This window comes from Sciurus carolinensis, chromosome 4 (genome assembly GCF_902686445.1).
Source record: "Sciurus carolinensis chromosome 4, mSciCar1.2, whole genome shotgun sequence".
Classification (NCBI taxonomy): Eukaryota; Metazoa; Chordata; class Mammalia; order Rodentia; family Sciuridae; genus Sciurus; species Sciurus carolinensis.
Window position 1 is genome coordinate 171,495,156 of NC_062216.1, and position 21,701 is coordinate 171,516,856.

At 48.6% G+C, this 21,701-nt stretch overlaps 1 protein-coding gene across 3 annotated transcripts in view; it reads right to left on the reverse strand.

The window, feature by feature from the left end:
• The window catches only part of Efcab6 (EF-hand calcium binding domain 6), a 218,837-nt gene that overhangs the window by 55,612 nt on the left and 141,524 nt on the right, over positions 1-21,701 (reverse strand). For all 3 annotated transcript variants that reach the window (XM_047549258.1, XM_047549257.1, XM_047549259.1), the window contains 3 exons: positions 20,874-21,007; positions 14,790-15,022; positions 7,074-7,170 (listed from right to left, as the gene is read on the reverse strand). In XM_047549258.1, the coding sequence (XP_047405214.1) occupies positions 7,074-7,170; positions 14,790-15,022; positions 20,874-21,007 (464 nt within the window). The remainder of the gene's footprint in view (positions 1-7,073; positions 7,171-14,789; positions 15,023-20,873; positions 21,008-21,701) is intronic.

The following is a 21,701-nucleotide window of genomic DNA, read 5'->3' on the forward strand; positions in this document are numbered from 1 at the left end:
TGCCTCCGTGGGCCATGCAGAGCTTTGTTCAGCCAGTTCACACCCTGAGGACAGGGCTTAGGAGAGGCAGGACTGGGCGTGTGAGGGGACCTAGTAGACAGAAGGTCATGCTGGGCACAGGTCTAGACAGAGCAAACAAAGACCAGCAAATGAAGCAAAGTGGAAACATTCGTCAGGATAATGAAAATACTTTCATCATGCAGTTTAAAAATACCTTTGGAGTGAAGTGATTGTGTCCTTGTGCAATACAAGATGGCGACTCCACATCCCCTATTCAGGATGAACCCAGTTTTGTCCATTCAGTTCTAGAATCCTACAGGTATAGCTGTCATTGTCACTGTCCGATTACACATCCTCAGCTCCAAACCATAACCACAATTTGTATGATTGCACATGGAGGGTATTTGCCCTATAAAAGTGCTTCCTATAATTTTGGCAAGATAGGAAGAAATAACTCTTTAAAATGCAAGTTTATAATTGTGCAAAATTAGGTATGACAGCTTCTCACATTTTTCATTTAAATTTTTAATTCTTATCAAGCCTGAAATAACACCATGGATTTCCCCCATGTAACTCCTACAATTACTCATCTATCTAAATATCAGTTGACCTTGAAAGTCAGAATTTAGTTTAGAAAAGTCTTAAAGACTTCAAGATGGCACGCATCGCTCACCTGCTTCTCCATGAGGCGCAGCCAAAACAATGGTGCCGAGGACTGAGCCCAGGACTTCCTCACGCCGGGCCAAGGAATCGCGCCTGCCTCCAGCTGCAACCTAGTCCTGCTCAAACTTTGGCAGATACTTCAACTTAAAGAATGGGGGACAAAAGCCCCCAGCCAGTGACCTGTCCCCAGGTAGACAGGGCTAGGAGTGTCAGACATCCTGCTCCTGGACAGTCACCCTCACGGTAACAGCAGAGAGCAACAACACAACCCTTGTGGACACCACATAACGTTGAGGATCCTCAATATCAGTCACTCCCACAGCCTGCCGAACTGCACATCACTGTCAGGATGGATATGAGTGCCACAGAGGGGAGTGGTGACCCCAGCCCTACCTCTCCACACAAAACACCAGGAACTATACCCGTGTCTAAACAGAAGCCAAGAGCTTCCAGTTCTTTATCACGATTGGAGAAACCAGTATCAGAATCTCTTTTGAGTAACACAGCCAATATCAACAGTGTCCTTGAAAACCCCCACCACCTGACAGGGGCCTCCACACTTATCACAGGAGAAGCCACAGAGGGAGCACCCCAAACACTCTTCTGTTTTACACCTCCCTGCGTTACCAGAGGGACCCCACTCCTGTGGTACTCTAATATGGTACACATTGTGTCGAAACCCACTAATCACAGTCACAGGAGCCAGAGGAAGATTACACATAACTGGAATCAATTCAACCCCATACAACAAACTGATACCCCAGGACACATGGTCAAAAGAAAGCCACTTCCTAAGAAGGCCCTTGCATAAGAATGAAGAGAGATCCATCCTAAAAGATGCATAAATACCAACACAGAAATACAAGAAATATGAGAAAGCAAGGTGATATAACTCCTCAAGTTCACATTCCTAGAGTAACAGATTCCAAAGATACAGAAGAGAGTGAAATGTTGGAAAAAGAATTCAAAAGAGTGGGTTTAAACAGATTAATGAATTCCAAGAGGATAAAGGTAAACACTTGACTGAATTAAGGAAGATAATGCAGGACATGAATGAGAAATTCAGTAAAAGATGAGAAATTTTGAAAAAGAACCAAACAGAAATCTTGGAAACAAAAAGTTCAATAAGCCAAGTGAAAAACTCAGTTGAAAGTCTCACAACAGACAGGTCAAGCAGAAGAAAGAATATCAGAACTCAAAGACAATTGTGACAAAACATCACATTCATAACAAATAAAGAAAAAAAGAAACAGGGAACAGAACCATTTTTTATGCAGCACCATAAAAGACCAAATATTCACGTAACTGGCATACAGGCTGAAGGCACAGAAAACCTATTCAATGAATAATAGAAGAAAATTACCCAAATCTTGGGAAAGTCATGGACATCGAGGTACAGGAGGCATTCAAAACTCCAAAAAGACATGACCAGAAAAGAACCTATCCACAGCATATAAATTGATAGGACAAAGAATATTAAAATCTGCAAGAGAGCATCAAGTCACGTTCAAAGGCAAACCCATGAGATTAACAGAAGATTTCTCAACAGAAACCCCAAAGGCCAGGAGGGCAAGGAACAATGTATTTCAGGTCCTAAAAGAAAATGACTATCAACCAAGATTGCTATACTCAGAATTTAAAGAGAAATAAAGCCATTCCAAGATAAGCATAAACTAAGGGAATTCATGACGACTTGAGACCACCATTAGGGAAGATGCTTCGGGGAGTGCCACACCCAGGAGAGGAAGAACGATACACACAATCGTGACAGCGTGTGAAACAACACATCTCACAAGAAGAGTAGGCATGCAAATGAAAAACAGGAAAGTATCAAAGGTTAACAATATAGTGAACCACCAAACCTCTAAGGTGAATAAGAGAGGAAGAAGCAAACCAAGAATATTCAAAATGACCAGAAGAAAAACAAGAAAATGACCTGAACAAGAGCATGCCTTTCAATAATAACCAAATGTGAACTCTCATTCTGAAGTTCAAAGACACAGACTAGCCGAATGGATTAAAAACACAAGGCACAACAAAATGCTTTGTATAGGAAACTCACCTTGCTGCAAAGACACACACAGACTTACAGTGAAAGGATAGAAAATAAAACTCCACGCAAATAAAATCCAAAAGCAAGCAGGAATAGCTAGATTTATCTCTGTCAAAACGGACTTTAAGACAAAATTGAAAGAGATAAAAAGGTCCACAAACATCAATCAAGGAAAAAATTCATCATAAAACAAACACTACCAGACATAAAGGGAGAGTTAGGTCCAAATATAATAATAGTGGGTGGATTCTATATTTCACTCCCATCAATAGACAAAAATCAGCAAAGAAACATCAGTTTAAATTAAACTGTAGGTCAAAGAACTTAACAGACATGTACATGGACTTAACAGAGCTTTTCATTTAACAGCTGCAGAATACATACTTTTAATCGGCACATGGAACTTTTTCCAAAATAGACCATATTTCAGACTACAAAGCAAGTCCAATAATTTCAAAAATTGAAATAATTGATTTTATCTGATCACAACAGAATTAAAATAGAAATCATCAGCAAGAGAAATTTCAGAAATTATACATGGAGACTGGACAACACACTACTGACTGAATGAATAGTGGGGTCACTGAAGAAGTGAGGGGAAATTTCAAAATTCCTTCAAAAAATTAAAATGTACTCACAACATATCAGAACTTCTAGGATACAGAGAAGTAGTACTAAGATGGAAGTTTAGAGAAATGAGTGCCTATAACAAAATAAAATAGATCTCAAATAAATAATCTAACAATGAATCTCAAGGTCTCAGAAAAGCAAGAACAAACCAAACCCAAAATCAGTAGAAGGAAAGAAATAATAAAGATTAGAAATAAGTGAAATAGAGACTAAAAGAATAATACAAAGGATCAACAAAACAAAGAGTTGGTTCTTTGAAAAGATAAACAAATTGACAAACCTTTAGTGAAACAAATCAAAAGGAAGCAAGAGAAGACTTGAATAAATAAAATTAGAACCTAAAGGGGCTGGGGGTGTAGCCCAGTGGCAGAGCACTTGCCTAGTGCGTATGAGGCACTGGGTTCTATCCTTAGCACTGCACAAAGGCATGATGTCCAACTACAACTACAAAAAAATTTTTAAAAGTTAGAACTGAAAAAGGGGACATTGCAACTGATAGCACTGAAAGTATTACTAGGGAATATTTTGAAAAACTATATGCCAATAAATTGAAAAATTCCTGGATCCATATGACCTAACAAAATTGAACACAGAGGATATAATAAACCCAAATAGACCATAACAAGTAATGAGAATGAAACAATAACCAAAAAGACTCCCAAAAAAGAAAAGGCCAGCACTGAATTTATTCATGGCTGAATTTTACCAGAGTTTTAAAGAAGAATTAACACCAGTGCTCTTCAAACTATTCCATAAAAAGAAAAGGAAGGAACAATTCCAAACTCATTCTAAGTCAGTATTACCCAGCTACCAAACCCTGATAAGGACACAACAAAAGAAGAAAACTATAGCTTGATATCCCTGATAGCATGGATGCCAAAATTCCCAATAAAATACTTGCAAATCAAACTCATTAGCACATTAATCATGATCACACACCATGATTAAGTTGCTTCATTTCAGGGATGCAAGGATGGTTCCACATGTGCAAGTTGATAAACATAATACAGCACATAAAAAGAATATAAAGAATCACATGATCATCTCAATAGATGCAGGAGAAGCCTTGATAAAATTCAACATCCCTTCATGATAAAACTCCTGAATAAATTAGGTGTAAGAGATCATACCTCAACATAACAAAAGGCTATTTATGAAAGACCCATAGCCAACATCATACTGAATGAGCCTTTCAAACTGAAAGCATTTCCTCTAAGGTCAGAAATGAGACAAGTGTCCATCTCATCACTCTTATTCAATATGGTACTAGAAATTTTAGCCTAAGCAATTAAGCAAGAGAAAGAAATAAAAGGGATACAAGCAGGAAAGGCCGAGTCAAATTATCCCTGTTTTCTGATATGATTCTTTGTATGGCAAAATTCCAAAGACTATACCAAGAGAGTTTTAGAAGTGATAAGTAAATTCAGTAAAGTAGTAGAATACAAAATCAGCATATAAAAATCAGAAGTTTTCTATATAACCAATAATGAATTTGCTGAGAAAGAAATCAAGAATGTAATTTTGTTCACAAAGAGCCCCAGAACACTCACACACTCACACACACACACACACACACACACACACACACACACACACCCTAAGGAATAAACCTAACAAAAGATGTGAAAGAACTGTAGAGTGAAAATTACAAAACCAAGAAGAAAGAATCTGAAGAACACTAGAAGGTAGAATGACCGCCCACGTTCATGGATTGGGAGAACTGATGTTAAGATCGCCACACTACAGATTCCGTGCAGTCTCCCAGTTAAATACCAAAGACATGAACTAGAAAAATTATGGGTGGAAACACAAAAGACCCCAAATAACCACAGGAATCCTGAGCAAAAAGAGCAAAGCTAAAGGTCTCACACACTGGTTTCAAAACATACTACAGAAAGCACACTTATAACAAAAACAGCCCCCAAATAGGTGTGCAGACCAATGGAACAAAACAGAGGACCATATAGAAATCACTGCATCTTCAGTCAAATGATTCTTGACAAAGGTGTCAAAAACATACATTGGATAAGGAATGGCATCTTCAGGAAATGGTGCTGGCACAACAGACATCCGTGGGGGAGACTGAAGCTTACCCCTCTCACCCTCTGCAAATCAACGCAATATGGATCAAACACCTTCACGTAAGACGTGAAACTTGGAAACTACTAGAAGTAAACACAGGGGACACTTCAAGATCTTGGCATAGGCAGTGATTTCCTGGATAGGACTTCAATAGCTCAGGAAAAAACACAGGGATTGAGAAATGAGATGACATCCAATTTAAAAACTTCTGCACAGCAAAGGAAACAGTTGACAGAGAAGAGAGAGCCTACAGAATAGGGAAAATCTTTGCCCGCTATTCATCTGACAGAGAATTAATATCCAGACTATATAAAGAACTCAAAAAACTAGCCAGGTGAGGTGGCACACACCTGTAATCCCAGCAGCTCAGGAGGCTGAGGCAGGAGGATCATGAGTTCAAAACCAGCCTTAGCAACTTAGCAAGGTCCTAAGTAACTCTGTGAGACCCTGTCTCCAAATAAATATAAAAGGGGATGGGGATGTGGCTCAGTAGTTAAGCATCCCTGGGTTCAATCCTCAATACCAAAAAAAAAACCCCAAAACTAAAACCAAAAAACAAAATATAAAATCTCAAAAACTTAACAAAAATAAAAAAATCCAGTAAAAAAAAAAAATAGGAAAATGACCTGAGATTCTTCTCAAAAGAAGCACAAGTAGACAATAAATACATAAAAACTTCTCAGTAGCTTTACCATCAGGAAAATGCAAATTGAAATTATGCTGAGAGTCCATCTCACACACTTAGAATGGCCATTACAGACAGACAGACAAACTAGCAGACGCTGGAGAGCGTGTGGAGAGGGAATCCTTTCACACAGTTGGTGGAAATGTGAATTAGTGCAACCACTATGGAAAACTGATGAGGTGCCTCAAAACACCAAGACCCAACCCCCAAATGATCCGGCTAGACTCTCCAGGGCCCACAGCCAGAGGAAATGAAGTCAGCATGCAAAAGAGGCGCCCGCGTCCACATCTATTGCAGCCCAGTTCACATGAGCCAAGACAGGGATCGGCCAAGGTGCCATCAACTGATAGTGGATTAAAAAGCATGGCATGGGGCTGGGGAGATAGCTTAGTTGGTAGAGTGCTTGCCTTGTAAGCACAAGGCCCTGGGTTCGATCCCCAGCACTCAAAAAAAAAAAAAAAAAAAAAAGCATGGCATATGTACACAGAGGAGTATTACTCAGCCATAAAGAAGAATTATTCATGTGCAAGAGGAGGAAAAGCCATGGAACCAGAGGATATCAGGCTAAGCGAAATCACCACAGAAAGACAAGTGCTGCGTGTTTTCACTCCTATGTGAGAATAAAGTAAATAAAAATGAAACTCCAATGCGCGAAACACAAAGATGACCTCAAAGTCAAAGAGGGACTACTTGGGACTGTGAATGGGGCTGACGGGAGGGTGGAGACAGGCGGGCCAGGGGAGGATGGCATGACCAAGGCACCGCGCGTGCGAGTGTGGAGATGGCCCGGTGAGACCGTGACTGGCAGGATGGATGCACGCTGATAAGGATGAAGAAGGAGGCCACAAACGGGCAGAGGCCTTCTCCCAACTCAGTGGCCGACTCCAAACAGCCTGATCACCCCAGCAGCCCTGAACGCTGGGACCGATTTTCTTCCTTTTAAGGGAGCGTTCATCTTACCTTAGACAAATCTGCCCATCTGTTTTTCGCTTTGATAACAAGATACTGATGAGCCTGTTCACAGGCTAGTTCAGAATCCGCAACTTTCTGTTTGGTTCTTAAAAGAAGAAATAAATAAATAAATAACTGTGTTTAAATTTAATGGGCTCGTGAATCTCCCGAGGGGTTCCCCTAACCCTCTATTTGTTTCAAGATACCATTAAAGTCTGCTATTTCACATCTGGTCTAACTTAATTCTTAAAATACAGTCTTATTTCCCCAGCTGCATGGTAGGGAAGTCTTCTTAAATTTTGTAAGTCCTTATTTATTTTCAGATAAATGCTATTCAACCTTTTTTTTTCTTCCCAGCATGCAAAACAAACAGGGCTCATTTCTTCTCAGAGAAGGAGAAAGCATCACACAACATTAAGAGTCTTAGGAGGAAAATAACCAAAACTTTTTTGGTTTTTTGTTTTGTCGTTTGTTCATTTGTTTGTTTGTTTGGTTTTGTTTTTTAGAATTTGCGAGTTGGAGCGAGACTGCTGTCTAAAGCCAACAGTGGGGCACAGCCGAGAGCAGAGCTACAGCCTCCTGGTCGCAGCTAATTTTCACAGGTGAGGCTTGTAGGCTTCAAAGACCAACAAAAATCCCCTTCCCTGTACTCATACAATGATGTTCGTTGCAGTCACTTAGACCCAGGGTCTGGCCCTGAATAGATCACAGTGACACCGTGGAGACCATGGCTGAGGAACTGGGTCTGCAGCCAGGGCTCCAACTGGCTCCCACCCTGCCTGGCTTCCCCCTGCTCTCTCCTCAGGGCCCGACCACCGGCCACCCTGGGCTGCTCCCCCCAGAGCCGGACCTCACCTGCTTTTCTGCGCCATCTCTCTCCAACTGCCTACCGGACTCCAGAGTCACGGAATCTCAAGGGTGGGAAAGGCCCCAAGCTCCACCTCAGCCCCCGCACTGCTTTCCCCGGGAGGAGGTGGAGGCTGTGGGCTGTGTCCCACTGTGCTCATGAGGACCTGAATCCCGGTGACGCCCTGGCTCCCCCACTCCTCCCAGTGCCTGCCTGCACCCAGGTGGCTCGCCTGGGCCTCCCCAGAAGAGTTGTCACAGAGCCCCGGGGGCACGGACTGCGTGGCAAGGTCGGGGTGTCCCACTGCTCTCTGGACAAGCCCGCAGCTTCTAGGCCACAGGCTCCACGGTGTCCCTGGTTACCTGAGCTCAAGCCGGGAGCCCTCCTGAGCTTTCCACCATTTCTCCTGGTTCCCACTTGGCGCCCTGGCCCCTCCAGAGGGACCGGTCGTGGGGCCTCTTCAGCAGCGGCTTACTTCTTTACTGCCCAGCCCGTTAGGTCTGACGATCACCAGCCCTCCAGCCACAGTTCGCTCAGGCCTGACCAGCGACACAGACAGTCCCGAGCTTGAGGAGCTCCTGCTGTGACAGCACTGAGGACAGGCAGACACCAAGTGTCTCAGGAGGGCACGGGGCGCTTCAGTGGGAGGGCGGGGAGCGGCCCTCTGAGATGCGCTGCTCCAGGGAACACCAGTGGGTACACTCGGCCCTTCCTCTCCCCTCTCACTACTGCAGAAAACCCCGCACAGGACACAAAAAGTGACTTGAAGGCTGACCGAGAAGGAAATCTAAACTGACAAACGACAGACATGAGTTCCTGGAGTTCAACTCCCATGTTCCCGGTTCGGGTACAAGAGTAGTTGAGACTCTGGAACCATGGTAGATGTGCAGGGAAAAGATGCAAAAGGAAGTCTGACTTTGTGACCAGAGAGCCAGGCAGGGGGCCCGCAGCACAAAAGCTGGGTGGACCCATCTTGTCTCTTTTCAAAGGAAGCCCAGTCTCAACGCTGCACTTCCTGGTGGGTCAGCAGCCACGCTGGCTCTGAAGGTTCCGAAAACTCTGGGTTCTTCTGTGTAACCAGAGGACTGGGAATCAAGGAATGTCGGGGAGACCTCTGCTGTTTTTTACCTCGCTTTCTCTCTCACCATGTTACCCTGAGGCTGGACCCAGTCATGGGAAGTGTAAACAGCCAGACAGGCTGAAACCTCAGACTTGCAGCCAGAGGAAAAGTAGCCCCTGGGGGCTGGAGGGTGTGGGGAAGCAGAGAGGAGAGGCTCCCCCAACCTCTGACACGCTCCCGACCCAGCGCAGCGCAGCAGTGCTTAGGGGTTGGTCGCTGTGTGGGGCGCACGCACAGCTTCCCTGGACAGTGCTGACGATGTCACAGCCATGCTGTCACAGAGGCCACCGAGGGCAGATGGGGACGCACAGCCTAAAGTGAACTGGCTGTCGGCCCTCTGCAGCCAACTAGAAGACAGTCAATCAGCACGCGCAGAGGACTTCAACAGGACCAGAGTACCACAAAATACACATGTCCAGGACACAATCCGAACTTGGACTAGAAAGCAGGAAAATGCGAACAGCCAGGTAAGGAACAAAAGATCAACCCCAAGACGAACCAAATGTTGAGATTATCAGATTTTAATTTGTATCAGCTGTTACAACCACAAAGTAGGAGACTCAAAGTGACTAGAAGAACTGAAGTTCCCAGCAAAGGAAAGGAGGGGGGTGGGAGGGAGGAAAGTAAGAACCAGGCAGAAACTTCAGAACCGAAAAAATACAGTAACTGAAGTAAAGTCGCCACTGATTGGCCCAATGGCAGAATGAAAATGACAGAAGCGACAGAGGTGGACCTGAAGAGAGGTGACAAGCCAAAATCCAACCTGAACAACAGGGAGACAGCAACTCAGAAGCCAGAACCACAGAAGTAAGAGAGCTTAGCTTTCTGTTCAGGTACTGGAGGGAGAACAGAAAGAGACCGGTACAAAAAATTATATATATATTAGGAAATGGTAGCTAAATACTCTCCAAATTTGCCAAAAACATAAATATGCATGTTTGATAATATGTACATTTATCTGAGCACACTCCTGCTTAGCCACAGCATGCTAAAGGGCTAAAACCCTAAAAATTTTGAAGACGACCTGAGAAAAACAACACTAGCAGTGCTCAGACGCCTCGCCACCAACCTGGAGGCCTGGGGACAGTGGACAACATTGTTAAAGTGCCAGAACTAAAGAACGGTCAACCCCAAACTGTATATCTAGCAAAATTACCCTTTAGGAATAAAAGAGAATAGAGATGTTCTCAGTGAAGGAGAACTGAGCCGACCGTCTCCAGTGGACGGTTCTAACAGACCACCGAGGGAAGCTCCTCGGGGAGGGAGGAGGACAGCGAGAGGGACCTGGGACTTCAGGAATCAGGAAGAGCAGAGAGGTGCTACGTGTCTGCTACTACAACACGCTCTCTTTTCTCAGAGTTTCAAAACATACTGGACGAGAAGAAGCAGCAGAAAACTCCAGGCACTGCTGGAGAGTTTAACCCTCCTCTTTCAGTAACTGACTGATCAGGTAGACAGAAAGCCAGCAGGAATTCAGAGGACCCAGACAATCCTAGCAGCCAGCTTGACTGAACTGAGGTTTGCAGAACACTCCGCCCGCCCAGCGCAAGCAGAACACACTGTATTCAGGCCCCGGGGAGTGTTCTCCAAGCAGAGCATGTCAGGTCATGAAACAGAACCTAAAAAATGTAAAAGAATGAGAGTCACACAGTCTGTCCTTTGTCAATAATTGAATTAAACTAGAAATCAGTGACAGAAAAAGAAATTGGAAACTGCTAATATTTTTAAATTAAACAACATACTTCTAAATAATCCAAAAGGATGTCTCGAGGGAAATGAGAAAATATTTTGAAATGAATGGAGGTAACAACTATGGCATATCCAAATTTGTGAAATGCAGCTAAATCAGTGCCCATGAGGAGACTTATAGCATTAAGAGCTTATATGAGAAAAGAATGGACTAAAAAATCTGAGTTTTTGACTCACGAAAATACAAAAGAAGATAAAACTATATTCAAAACAAGCAGAAAGGAGGAACTGATCAAAATCAGAAATCAATGAAACAAAGCAGAAGAAACAATGGAGGAAACTCAGTGAAATTAGTAAGTAGGTCTTTTAACAGATCAATAAAATTGATGAATCTTAGCTGAACTGATAGGAAAGAATAAGAGAAGGTGTCACCTACCAGTATCAGTAATGAAAGAAGGACTATTCCTGAACACGCCACAGATTTTAAAGCAATAATGAGGAATTACTATGCAGAATTTATTTCCCATTCATTTGTCAACTTGGATGAAATGGGCCAACATCTTGAAAGACTAATCACCAAGACTCACTCAAAAAGAAATAGAAGCCCTGAGTGATTCTATGGCTACTAAATAAATTGAATTTATAGTTAAAAACCTCCCAAAAAAGGACACTTCAGGACTTGATGACTTTATTAGTGAATTCTATAAAATATTTAGGGAAAAATAATACTAATTCTATACAATCCAGAAAATAGATGAGAAAGGAATTTTTCCTAACTCATTTCATGAGGCCAGTAGTACCATGATACCAAAGCCAGAATGATCCCACTCACGCCTTCTCTCTTTCTTGGAGGTCTTTCAAAGAATGAAAATGTTTGAGATTATTTTCTTTATAAAATGAAGCTCAATTTCTCTTGCAATTACCACGTGGGTCCATGGACCCTCTTCCACGTTTATTGTACATCATAGAGTCTTAGCAATGCTGGTTTTAATTTTACTTACATCATTACTCAATTGTTCCCAACTATGCTAAGAAAAAGAGATCATGGTAAGAAGAAACAAAAGTGATGGAACTGCCCGGCAGGTGAGAGGATACCAAAGTGGGCCACCACTAGCCTGTGACCCTGAGGTTCTCTGGTTTATAGTGCCCAAGGTTTTACAGTCTGTCTCCAGAAAGCAGTAATACCACCTTCACAGTGTTTTAGTACTGAACACCGTTGAAAATGCAGAGTCCTCACTTTGTTCCTAAATGGCTAGGGATGGAAGTGAGATAGCATGAGATGAATCGGAAGACAACTGTGAGATGGAGAACAGCTCTCCAGGCTGCAAGGGAGCTGCACCGCCATGCACGCGAATCCAGCTCGAGACGGCAAATGATACATTCCCAAGGACAAAAAAGGAGATGTGATATCTCATCAGTTTATCATTCAACAGGAAGCACTGGCTCATGCCAATAGTTTGTGATAGGAGTCTGCACCATCTAATTTTGTGAGACAGACATGAGACAGTATGCTTTCAACTTCTATGACGTTGTTGTACCTGACTGTACTTCATGTGGGTTGTAAGTGGACCGGCCTCCAAGGCCAATGTGTTTTTAACAGGCGATGGAAGGCAATGGATGGTGTAGAAATGAAGCAAACATCAGAATGGTCATTCTAATTGGTGTTTATGTATCTACAAACAAAAATGCTTTGCGGTTATGAAGTAAGCAAGATAGTGGCCCCTCTTCGACAAAGTTATGAACGCTCAATGTTTCCAAAGCACTGTATGTTGATGACACAGATGGCAAGGGAAGGCCAGGGGCCAGAGAGGCCCAGGGGAGAGGCTGGAAGGCTTCCTCCTCCGCCCACCACCTGGACCTGTAAAGATGCGTCTTCTCTCACCCCAATTCCTGCACTGTCGAGTCAGGTGGAAGGCCTCCTCGTAGGCCTTTGGGTACTAAGGGCGGGACATGAAGCACAGCACAGCACCGACTGGGTGCACAGCTGGGGCTCTCCCCGAGGCAGCACCTTGATTTGGATTTCAGAACTGTGACTCCCCAGACCCTTGGAGGCCAAGTCAGGTCCCACTGGGCTCCAGCTTCTCCTGCCGTGTGTCTGTCCTCCACTCTGGATCTTTCTAGAGCACAGTCGACTGCTTCATCCCACAGCACATAAACCTCCCTGCCTAGTGATAGAGAACTCTGCCTGGCACCACTCCTGCCCTCTGCCACTGGCCTCCCGCCCTCTGACCCTGCACGCCCACCACGCTCCTCCACAAGCATCTTCACCCCGCATCCCCAATGAGCTCAAAACCCACCTCTGATTTTCCAATTGCTGCTCCCTGGCCTTGAGTGGCCTTTCCTCTGGCCTGCACCTGGGAAACTCCCACTCCCTCCTTGAGATCAGCGAGTGTCCTCACTTCTGAGCACCTCAAAAGGATTCCTGTCCCCCTGTTCCTGTGGCCCTCCAGTAACCCTTCAGTTCACTGTGGCTCTTTATTTCCGTTCCCTTCTCACATTTGACCATGAGCCCCCTACATGGGAGCTGCCAAATCCTATTCAACACCTTTGTGCCACTCGGTCCTGGGACAACATCCCTGACTCCACTCTTAGTAAACATCTAATTAAGGAACAAATAAATACAAATAAGGGGGTTAAGAAGGAAGGAGGCTAAGGGGAAGATCACATTGTGTGGTGGAATTTCTGTTCTTTCTGCACACATCCTCCAGAAAATTCTTGGGAGGATGTGTTTGTTCTTGTTAATGTTGTGCAATCAAGCCTCAGATCAGAGCTCCTGCAAACCCGAGCGGTGGGGTGCAGGTGTTCAACTCAGGTGTCACGTGACTGTTTCACTTAGAAAGAGACTTTAGTCATTTCCTAGCTTTTTTTCTTTCTTTTTTTTTTTAAGTATCATTTAAAATAAAACCTATGCATTCAAGGGGGGAAATTCAATGAAGTATAAGGTCAGAGAGCCTTCTGCAGCCTCAGCAAGTGTCACAGCAGGATGGCACAGTTGCCGTGGCTTATGAGGGCTCCCTTTGCTGGGCAGAAGGGGTGCTCTCCTGAAGCCCCTGAGGCCATGAGCATGTCACTATTTACACCTTGTCATCTTGCCAGTAAGTGCACCTCACAGTTATCGTATTTCAAAATAAGAATATTATAACTGGTCAAGGAGGGGCTGCTCAGTTTCGCCTGTCAGCAGTTGACAGGCATCAGCAAGAGCTGTCTGGGACCGGTGCCCGTTAGCGGGCAGCCCTACTATGCCCCGAGAACTGAGCATGGTGCAAAGAGAAGGTTGAGTGTGCAGGGCACTGGGGCTTGGCTGGGCACTGAGACAGTCCTGCTGGCCAGGGGCCGGCTCTGTGGGGAGGGCAAGGGCCCCGGGGACAGCACTGCTCTGAGGGGCTGAAGGCACCCTGCATCTCCTGGGGCAGTCCCCATCAAGGCCTATGGCCATGGATCAGCATCTGGAGGGGAGGAGGAGACGCGAGCAGGAGAAGAAGGTGCCCAGACCCAGTCCGTGCGCAGCCCTGCCTGGCCTGCTCAGGCCTTGTGGAGGGCTAAGCCTTGGGCAGCATGCAGGTGCACAGAGGTCTCCAAAGTCTCATCCATAAAAGGCGTACACATCTGACCCCAGATTAATGGGCAGAAAAATGAGTGTAGGTATACACTGAAATGCATAAAAAAAATAAAATGAAAAACCAAAAATAACACTGGAGCTGGGTGCAGGGGCACATGCCTACAGTCCCAGAGGCTTGGGAGGCTGAGGCAGGAGGATTTCAAGTTCAAAGCCAACCTCAGCAACTTAGCAAGTCCCTGTCACTAAATAAAATATAAAAAGGGCTGGGGATGTGGCTCAGTGGTTAAGCACCTCTGGGTTCAATTCCCAGTACCCCCCCCAAAAAAAATTACCAGAAAGATGCCCAGTGAAACATAAATGACGCTCCCTGGCAGTGGGGCAGCAGTTGTGTGTCCTGGTCACTGTATGCTGAACGCACACGCCTCGTGTGATCGGCCACCACGGCGCAGCTGCTGGGCTGCCTGCTGGCAAGGGGGGCACATGTGATGCAGAAGGGCACTGCCCGCTTACCTAATGAGTCTCTGAGGCGCTTCGTCTGTTCTGAGGGGTCTCTTCTCACACAGATTTTGAAATTCCCGGAAATTTAAAGTGACACTAGGTCTCAAGCCAAGAAGCTCAAGGAAACGCTCAAACTCCCCCTTTTTCAGGTTGAGCAGGAGCTGCAGCAGCAATTTGTGAAAATCGTGCATGTTGATTATGCCGTCCAAGTTGGTGTCGATCTTGAAGAAGGCAGCGTAGGGGTCCTAGGAACAAAACGCACGCGTCCAAGCCCTCTGCACAGCCACCACACGCTTACGACACTGCTGCGCAGGCAGCGCGGCGGGCGGCCAGCTGCCACACTGCTCTGGGCGATTCCACCCGCCCACTCTCCCTGTGAGTTCTGCTTCCCTCGGGAATCACACATCGCTCTCCAGCTCTCCCTGTGTCAGGCAAGGAGCTGGAGAGGGACAGAGTGCCTCTTCTCTCCCTTCCACTCCACGTGGCACCTGTACTTCCTGTACCCAGTGATGGGAGTGTGCTGGGACTTCCTAGGACGTTTAGACAACTTGCTCAAGAAAGTTCTTGATTTCATAATGTCTGACCACTTCTGTCTCTGGGCAAATACTGTGCTGTACATCGCACAGAGGAGACACGCAAAGGCCAGGGCTCTCCCCGGAGGACTCTGCCCAGGTACCTCTGCTCTGTCTGTGACACTGCTGAGAGCACAGAGATTACCATTTTGCAGATGAGGAAACAGAGGCTCCAGTTGGCAGGGAGCTTGGAATTGGAATGCAGATACACCCTGGAGGCAGGGTGCTGAGCTACAAATCCCAGCTCTGCCGCCTACTAGCCGCGGGACTTGGGACCCCGTCAATCAACCTTGTCACGTTTTCATTTGCTTACCTACAAGGTGGGGATGGGAGCTGAAGTCCCCCAGCTTCCGTGGCTGCTGTGGGGGTGAACACAGTACTGCACACAAAGCACCGAGAGTGCTGCCTGGCATGACCAGTGCGCTGAAGTGCCGTTGGACACCATTTCTATTGCCAAATGTCACACGGAAGTGCGGGGCTGTCTGTCTGAGCCAATGCCTGTTTCTCCCTGAAGTGCTGCCTGCGACCTGGGCTTCAAAAATTGCAGCTGTGGCCCCAAGCCCCTCGTTTCCATCAGCACCTGATTCTGGGCCTCACCCAGGGTCTCATCTGTCCAACTGGGGGCACTGCCCCTGTCCTTCCTGGTGCAGTTCCCCCACAGGGCCATTGAGGAGACAGAGGAGGCCCTGCGTCTAGGTAAGTGTCCTGGGATTTCAGGGGCAGGTCTCTCCGCATTCACTCCTTTATTCATTCACCAAACACTTCGCCGCACCTAATTGAGCAACCGCTGTGCTACATACGGTGGAAATTAGTTTGAAAGGTTCTGCCCTGCTTCTCAGAGCTGCGGCCAGGCAGCAGGAGGAAGAGGTCTAACCGGCTGGCAGCCCCTGCCTGAGGGGCTCCCCAGGACCGCTGCCATTCTGCCTGACCACCAGCGGCAAGTCCCGCACACCCTCCAGCCACATCTCCGACCGTTTGAGGGCACGTCCTCCTGGAGGTGGAAGCAGGGTGGGACCTGCTCGGAGCCGCTCCATGCTGCAGAGAACAGGGGCTTTCAGGCCGCACCTGCCCTGAGCTACTACATTTTGAGTGCAAAGTGCTAAGGGCTAGGGTTAGAACGACTTGGTGACTTGTCCCACCCGGCAAGGAGGTCACCGCCAGATGTTGGACATGAAGGACTTGTCAAAAAGAATGGCCCCAGTGTACAGCACAATCACAAGGCACAGACTGATAAATAACCTTGCTAATAAAACACTACCTCCTTCAAAACTTGTTGAGTTACATCAGAGGCACAGAGATGCATGGGTGTCCTGAACCCAGAGCAGGAACGAGGCCCATGAGCTGAGCAAACACTGCAGGCCGCTGAGTGCTGCCCCTCACTGAGCGCACTCTACGAGCAGACCTAGGATGTGGCACGGTGGCACACGCCCATCCGTCACCCCGTCAGGCCAGCCAGTGAACGAGGCCTGAGACGGGCAATGAACTCCCGACTCTTCCAGTGGCTTTAGCTCAGCTAGATCTCCCTGTGACGCAGGTTACTTCAAAATCGCCTGCGTCCAGTCCTGTGCTACAGTAAGTCCCGTGCTTTGAGTGAGTTCTGTGCCCTGAGCAGCCACAAGCCTTGAACAGATTCCCAGCGTCCAGCACGTGCTGCGGGCTGCCCGGCAGGGTTCTGAACCATGTGGCCTCCCTGCAGTGACCTTTTTGCATCTGGATTAGCTCTCTGCCTGTGCTTTCAGTTCTGCCTTTTTAAACCTGAGGCCACTGTGAACCTCATGTGATCTAACATCATTGTGCAGAGTGTTCTGTGCGACTGGAGTACTGGAGATATTAGCAATAAGGCAGGGGTGTGTGTGTGTGTGTGCTGGGGATGGAGTGTCTACCACTGAGCTACATCCCCAGCCTCCGTGGTTACGGCTGTGGTGTATAAAAGAACTTGTGACTGACCTGCTCGTGGCTACCAAGTGAACCATGAATACTTGGTGCTTAAAGTCAATGAACTTGATGTAGCTAGTGAATTTACTATTATTCAATAAATCCTGACATTGTGGAAAGACACGATGTGTTTGGTCTCTGTTAATGGCATGGCTCACTCCAGACAGATGTCAAACTGAACAAAGCCAAAGTCAAACCCAGGCACCAACCCCGCTCCCACATTCCTTCCCAGGCCTCTTGGCAAGGGGTCGCTCATTTCTTCAGGAGCTCAGACCCTCCCGCCCCCCGCCGAGTCCTGCTGATTCCTCTTTCCCTCAGGCCCCAACGCATCCACTGGTGTGTGTGCACCCAGCACCAGCCCTTCTCCCTGTTCCCCTGCCTCTACCCATCCCAGGACCCTGGAATCCCCAAGGGCCTGCCCAGGCTCCTGGCTCCCATCCTGTCCCCGTCGTCCACTCCCGTGTGGCTCCAATCATCTCACACTGCTCCTGTGCAGCCCCTGGGCTCTGGGTCTTACCTGGTGCCCAATCCTCTCCCTGCCCTGGTCTCCCTCCCAGGCCCTTGCTGCTCTCAGCGTGGTGGCGCAGCTGCAGTGTGGGCTCCGAGTCCCTCCTACCTCAGCTGCTGCACTAGCGTTGCACCCTGGGGCTGGGTGTGGGGACCTGAGCCACAGTCCTACCAGCTTACAAACTTCACTCATCCCTAGGTCTCAGTCTTCACTGTCCAGAGTGGAGACTCCTGGTTTGACTGCAATAAAACAGGCCTCGTCATCGGACAGATGGTCAGTTCTCACCATGACATCTACTCAGTGTGTGACTTTGGGGACATCTCTCCCCACTTCTGGCCCCCAATTTCTCCAGCTATAATACAGGGACACTAGTTCCTACTCCACAGGGCTGAGTGGGGCTTAAGGAGACGTCAAACTGACACTGTGTGCAGACCTTCCGGGTCACTGCCTGGCGTGTGGTGCTGGTCTCACTCATTCCAGACTGTGACTTGCCCTGCTGCGTGCGGGCATGGCGGCAGCCACAGGGTTGCTGTCCTAAACGTGCAGGGGAGACTCAGGCTTCACGTTCCATCTGCTTACAGTGGACGCAGGCTCAGTGCCCTAGGGACACTCCAGGGCGAGGGGAACAGATGACAACGGAGCTCCCCTGGCTGATCTGAAGGGGGGCATCAGCAGCCAAAGGGGAAGGAGAAGCCCTTGGGGAAGGAATGCAGAGAGCACGGGCCAGCAGTGTGGCGGAGCAGAGGTGTGCAGGCAGCTGAGGGAGCGCCACGCGGGGCAGGCTGGGCCTGTTGGCCAGCTGGCAGGAGCAGAGCACAGCCTAAGAGCTAGGGAGGCACAGATCAGAGCCACACGTCGACAAGACCGCCTGCAAGGCCAGAGCCCAGCACGGGCTGGGAAGCGGAAGAGGAAGTGCAGAGGAGTGACTGAGCCTGGTCCTGCCGCAGCCTTGCTGTCTCATCCTGCCTGGTTTTGAAAGGCACAGAGTACAGGGCACCTGCCTGGACCTGAGGAGACGCTGGCCAAGGGAAGCTGGTGCTGCCACGTCCTTTCTAGCCACACGTCCAGGTAAGCCCCAGGTCAAGTCAGCCCATGGGGGCCACGGAGGGTCTGGATGTGGCTCTATGCCGTCCAGGCCACCCAGGGGTCTGTCCCTGCCTCCTCACCACTTCTGTGGCTCACGTCCTTGGCCTGGGCTGTCGGGTGTGACGAGCCCTCTCAGCCTGGCTGTGGGCTGCAGACCTAGCCCAGGTGGCCACTGTGTCGACGTGACTGGGAATGACGCCAACGGTGCCAGCAGCAACTCTGTGAGCTAATCCAACAGTTTACAAACACAGAGCATCGTGGGCTTTTCTTTTCATCTTGATAAGGCAAAATGTCCCAGGGTAGGAACCCACTAGGTCAAGTACTGAGACCACACCTTCCTCAGACACATGCTCAGTCCACCTGGGGATCTCTGTGAGGACACGAGAAGCCCCGGGGAGCCCCAAGGCAATCTGCCCCCGGCCTGTCTTCTCCCCAAACTGGTGAAGAGGGGTCACATCTTTGTTTTACCCACTAGATTTAAAATTCCTTGGCAGGACAGAGTGGGTGTTGGTGAACGTCTGTTTAATCAACTCATTGTTTAACTATTTAAAATGAAGATCCTCTTAGAACACGCAGGACACACGTTCCCTGTAGCTGAGCTTTGTAGCTTAGTGATAACAGGAGAAGGGTGCCGTGGAGCGGGTCGCCTCCGCCTGGGAGAGGTGAGTGGCTGACAAAGGTTGGGGAGGCAGGAGGGCCTGAGCTGGGACGCGCAGGGCATGAGCCGCAGCGGCCTGGCCTCTGCCCACTGGCAAGCCTGCCTCCAGCAGGGCAGGAAGGAGATGCCGGTCAGGGGCCAGCACCTTGGGGACAGCCCCTCCAGTCCTTTCTCGTTCCCTCCAGCAGCCACAGCTTTCCACGCAGCTGGTTTCCTTCTTCAAAGAACCCGGCTCTCCCCACCCAAAAACCTGCTTCCTTCACGCTGGGCAGGCACCCTAAGGATTCCCAGGATGCAGTGCTTGGCTGGGCGTTAGGCTGAACCCACCGCGAAGACTAAGACTTCTCTGTGTGTGCGTAAGGTGACCATATTTTTTCAAAGCAAAAATTAGGATTCATGGCCTGACAAGAGTACAGAACATTCTAAGTCAAACCCCTGCAGGAAAATACCAGCTAGGCAGTCATCCCAAAGAGGCTTATTTAAAAATGGAAGCTTGGTGGCCAACGGATCTCCAGGCAGCGATCAGAACGGGGAAGATGGTTCAGAGCACACCCCCGACCCCTTGCTTGGAGCATGCTACCTCCTATTGTCCCTCCCCACTGGGTCAGGGTGCCCTCTACCGGCTGGCACCCCCACCCTCCCCTGAAGCTCACAGGCTGCAGTGTATTGAGCTTCCTTTCCATTCCAACCACCCTCTTTGGCTTCTCAGCAGAGTCCAGTTATGCTCTTCCTGCCTCTGCACTGGAAAGACTGCTGCCCCTTCCATTTTATCTGTTCTGACGCCCACCTGCACCTGCACCTCTGTGCCAGGAGTCTCGCCCTCTCCCAGAGCTGACCCGTCCACCCCGGCTGGCTTGGGTGGCCCATCTGTGCCTTGCTCCCTCTTTTCTTGGCCTGCACATGGTTAGGACTTCCGAGTCAGTGCTGCTCCTCTGGAAGTCCACCCTGAATGGTCTTTCTGGTGCCCACAGCACGCCTGTCCCTCCCCAGCAGTCGACTGCAGTGCACGTGGACTGACTGACCCTCCACCCTGGTGTCTCGGGGGCTCCTGCCCTCTGTCCCAGCACCCGGCGAGTGTGACGCTTTGGGTGAGTAAAAGAGTGGAATGGAACCGGTATTCACTGTGCCACAGGTGGCCATGTCCCACATGCCAGGTGGGTCCCCTCACGTCCAGCAGTGTCAACAGGGATGGGGGAGGGGCCTCAAAGTTAGGCCCCACCCCTTCCCGAGCCTACCGAGTGCCGGGAGACCCGTGTGCGGGGGTGGGGGTGGGGACCTGGTGTGACTGGGCACTGGGACCCTCACTGGTGTGGCTGCGTGGTGGGGTCCTAGGTTACCTGGAAGGACTCCTTCAGTCTCCTGGGGAAAAGCTTCAGGCACTCCTCAGCAGTTATGAAGTTGCCGGTCAAGTGACTCTTGGAAGCAGCTGGCGTCTGAGGGGGCGTGGCCTCCTGCCCACTCACACTGCACTCTGAACAGAGAGGGCAGACGGTGAGCGCTCTTCCTCCTGCGTCCCGCTTCCTCCCCTCCCGAGCCCTGCCCCGCGAGGCCCTGCAGTCCCGCATCCCCTGTCTGGCTCCTGCTCCTTCCATGAATCAGGAAAGCTCCCCTTATTACAAGATGAGCTGTCCCTGATGGTGGGAGGGTCCCTCCAGGCGCCCTGGCACGCTGTGTCTCTCTCTGTCCTTCCTCAGGGGCAGGGCCCACGTTCATTCATCTCCTGATGCCCAAAGGCACAGGGCGAGAACCTGCCTCTTCTTTGGTCCCTAGAACCATGTTGTAACGACAGGAATGTGTCATTTATCCCCTGCCAAACTGACGGTCATTTCTTGACCACGAATCTGTTAGATGTCCTGCAGGGGCTGTCACTTACTTCTTGATCCTTCTAACCACCCAAATTAGTAGACTCTGGTGCCTTGTTAAGCACAAGGATCTTTACCACACCTATTCACGGAGGATGGCATGGGCTCAAGGGCCTGCAGCCTCCCCAGGTAGCGTTCTTACAGCACGGCTGTCCAGGTCTACGGGCTTCCAGGGCCTAGCTGGCTGGTGGCTGTGTGGTGCCCTGTCTCTTCCCTAAACTGAGAAAGACAGTGCAACCTCTACTCAAAACCCAGCCATTCCACCAGGCTGGATCATCTGAACATGGCCTTGTCCACAGCCAG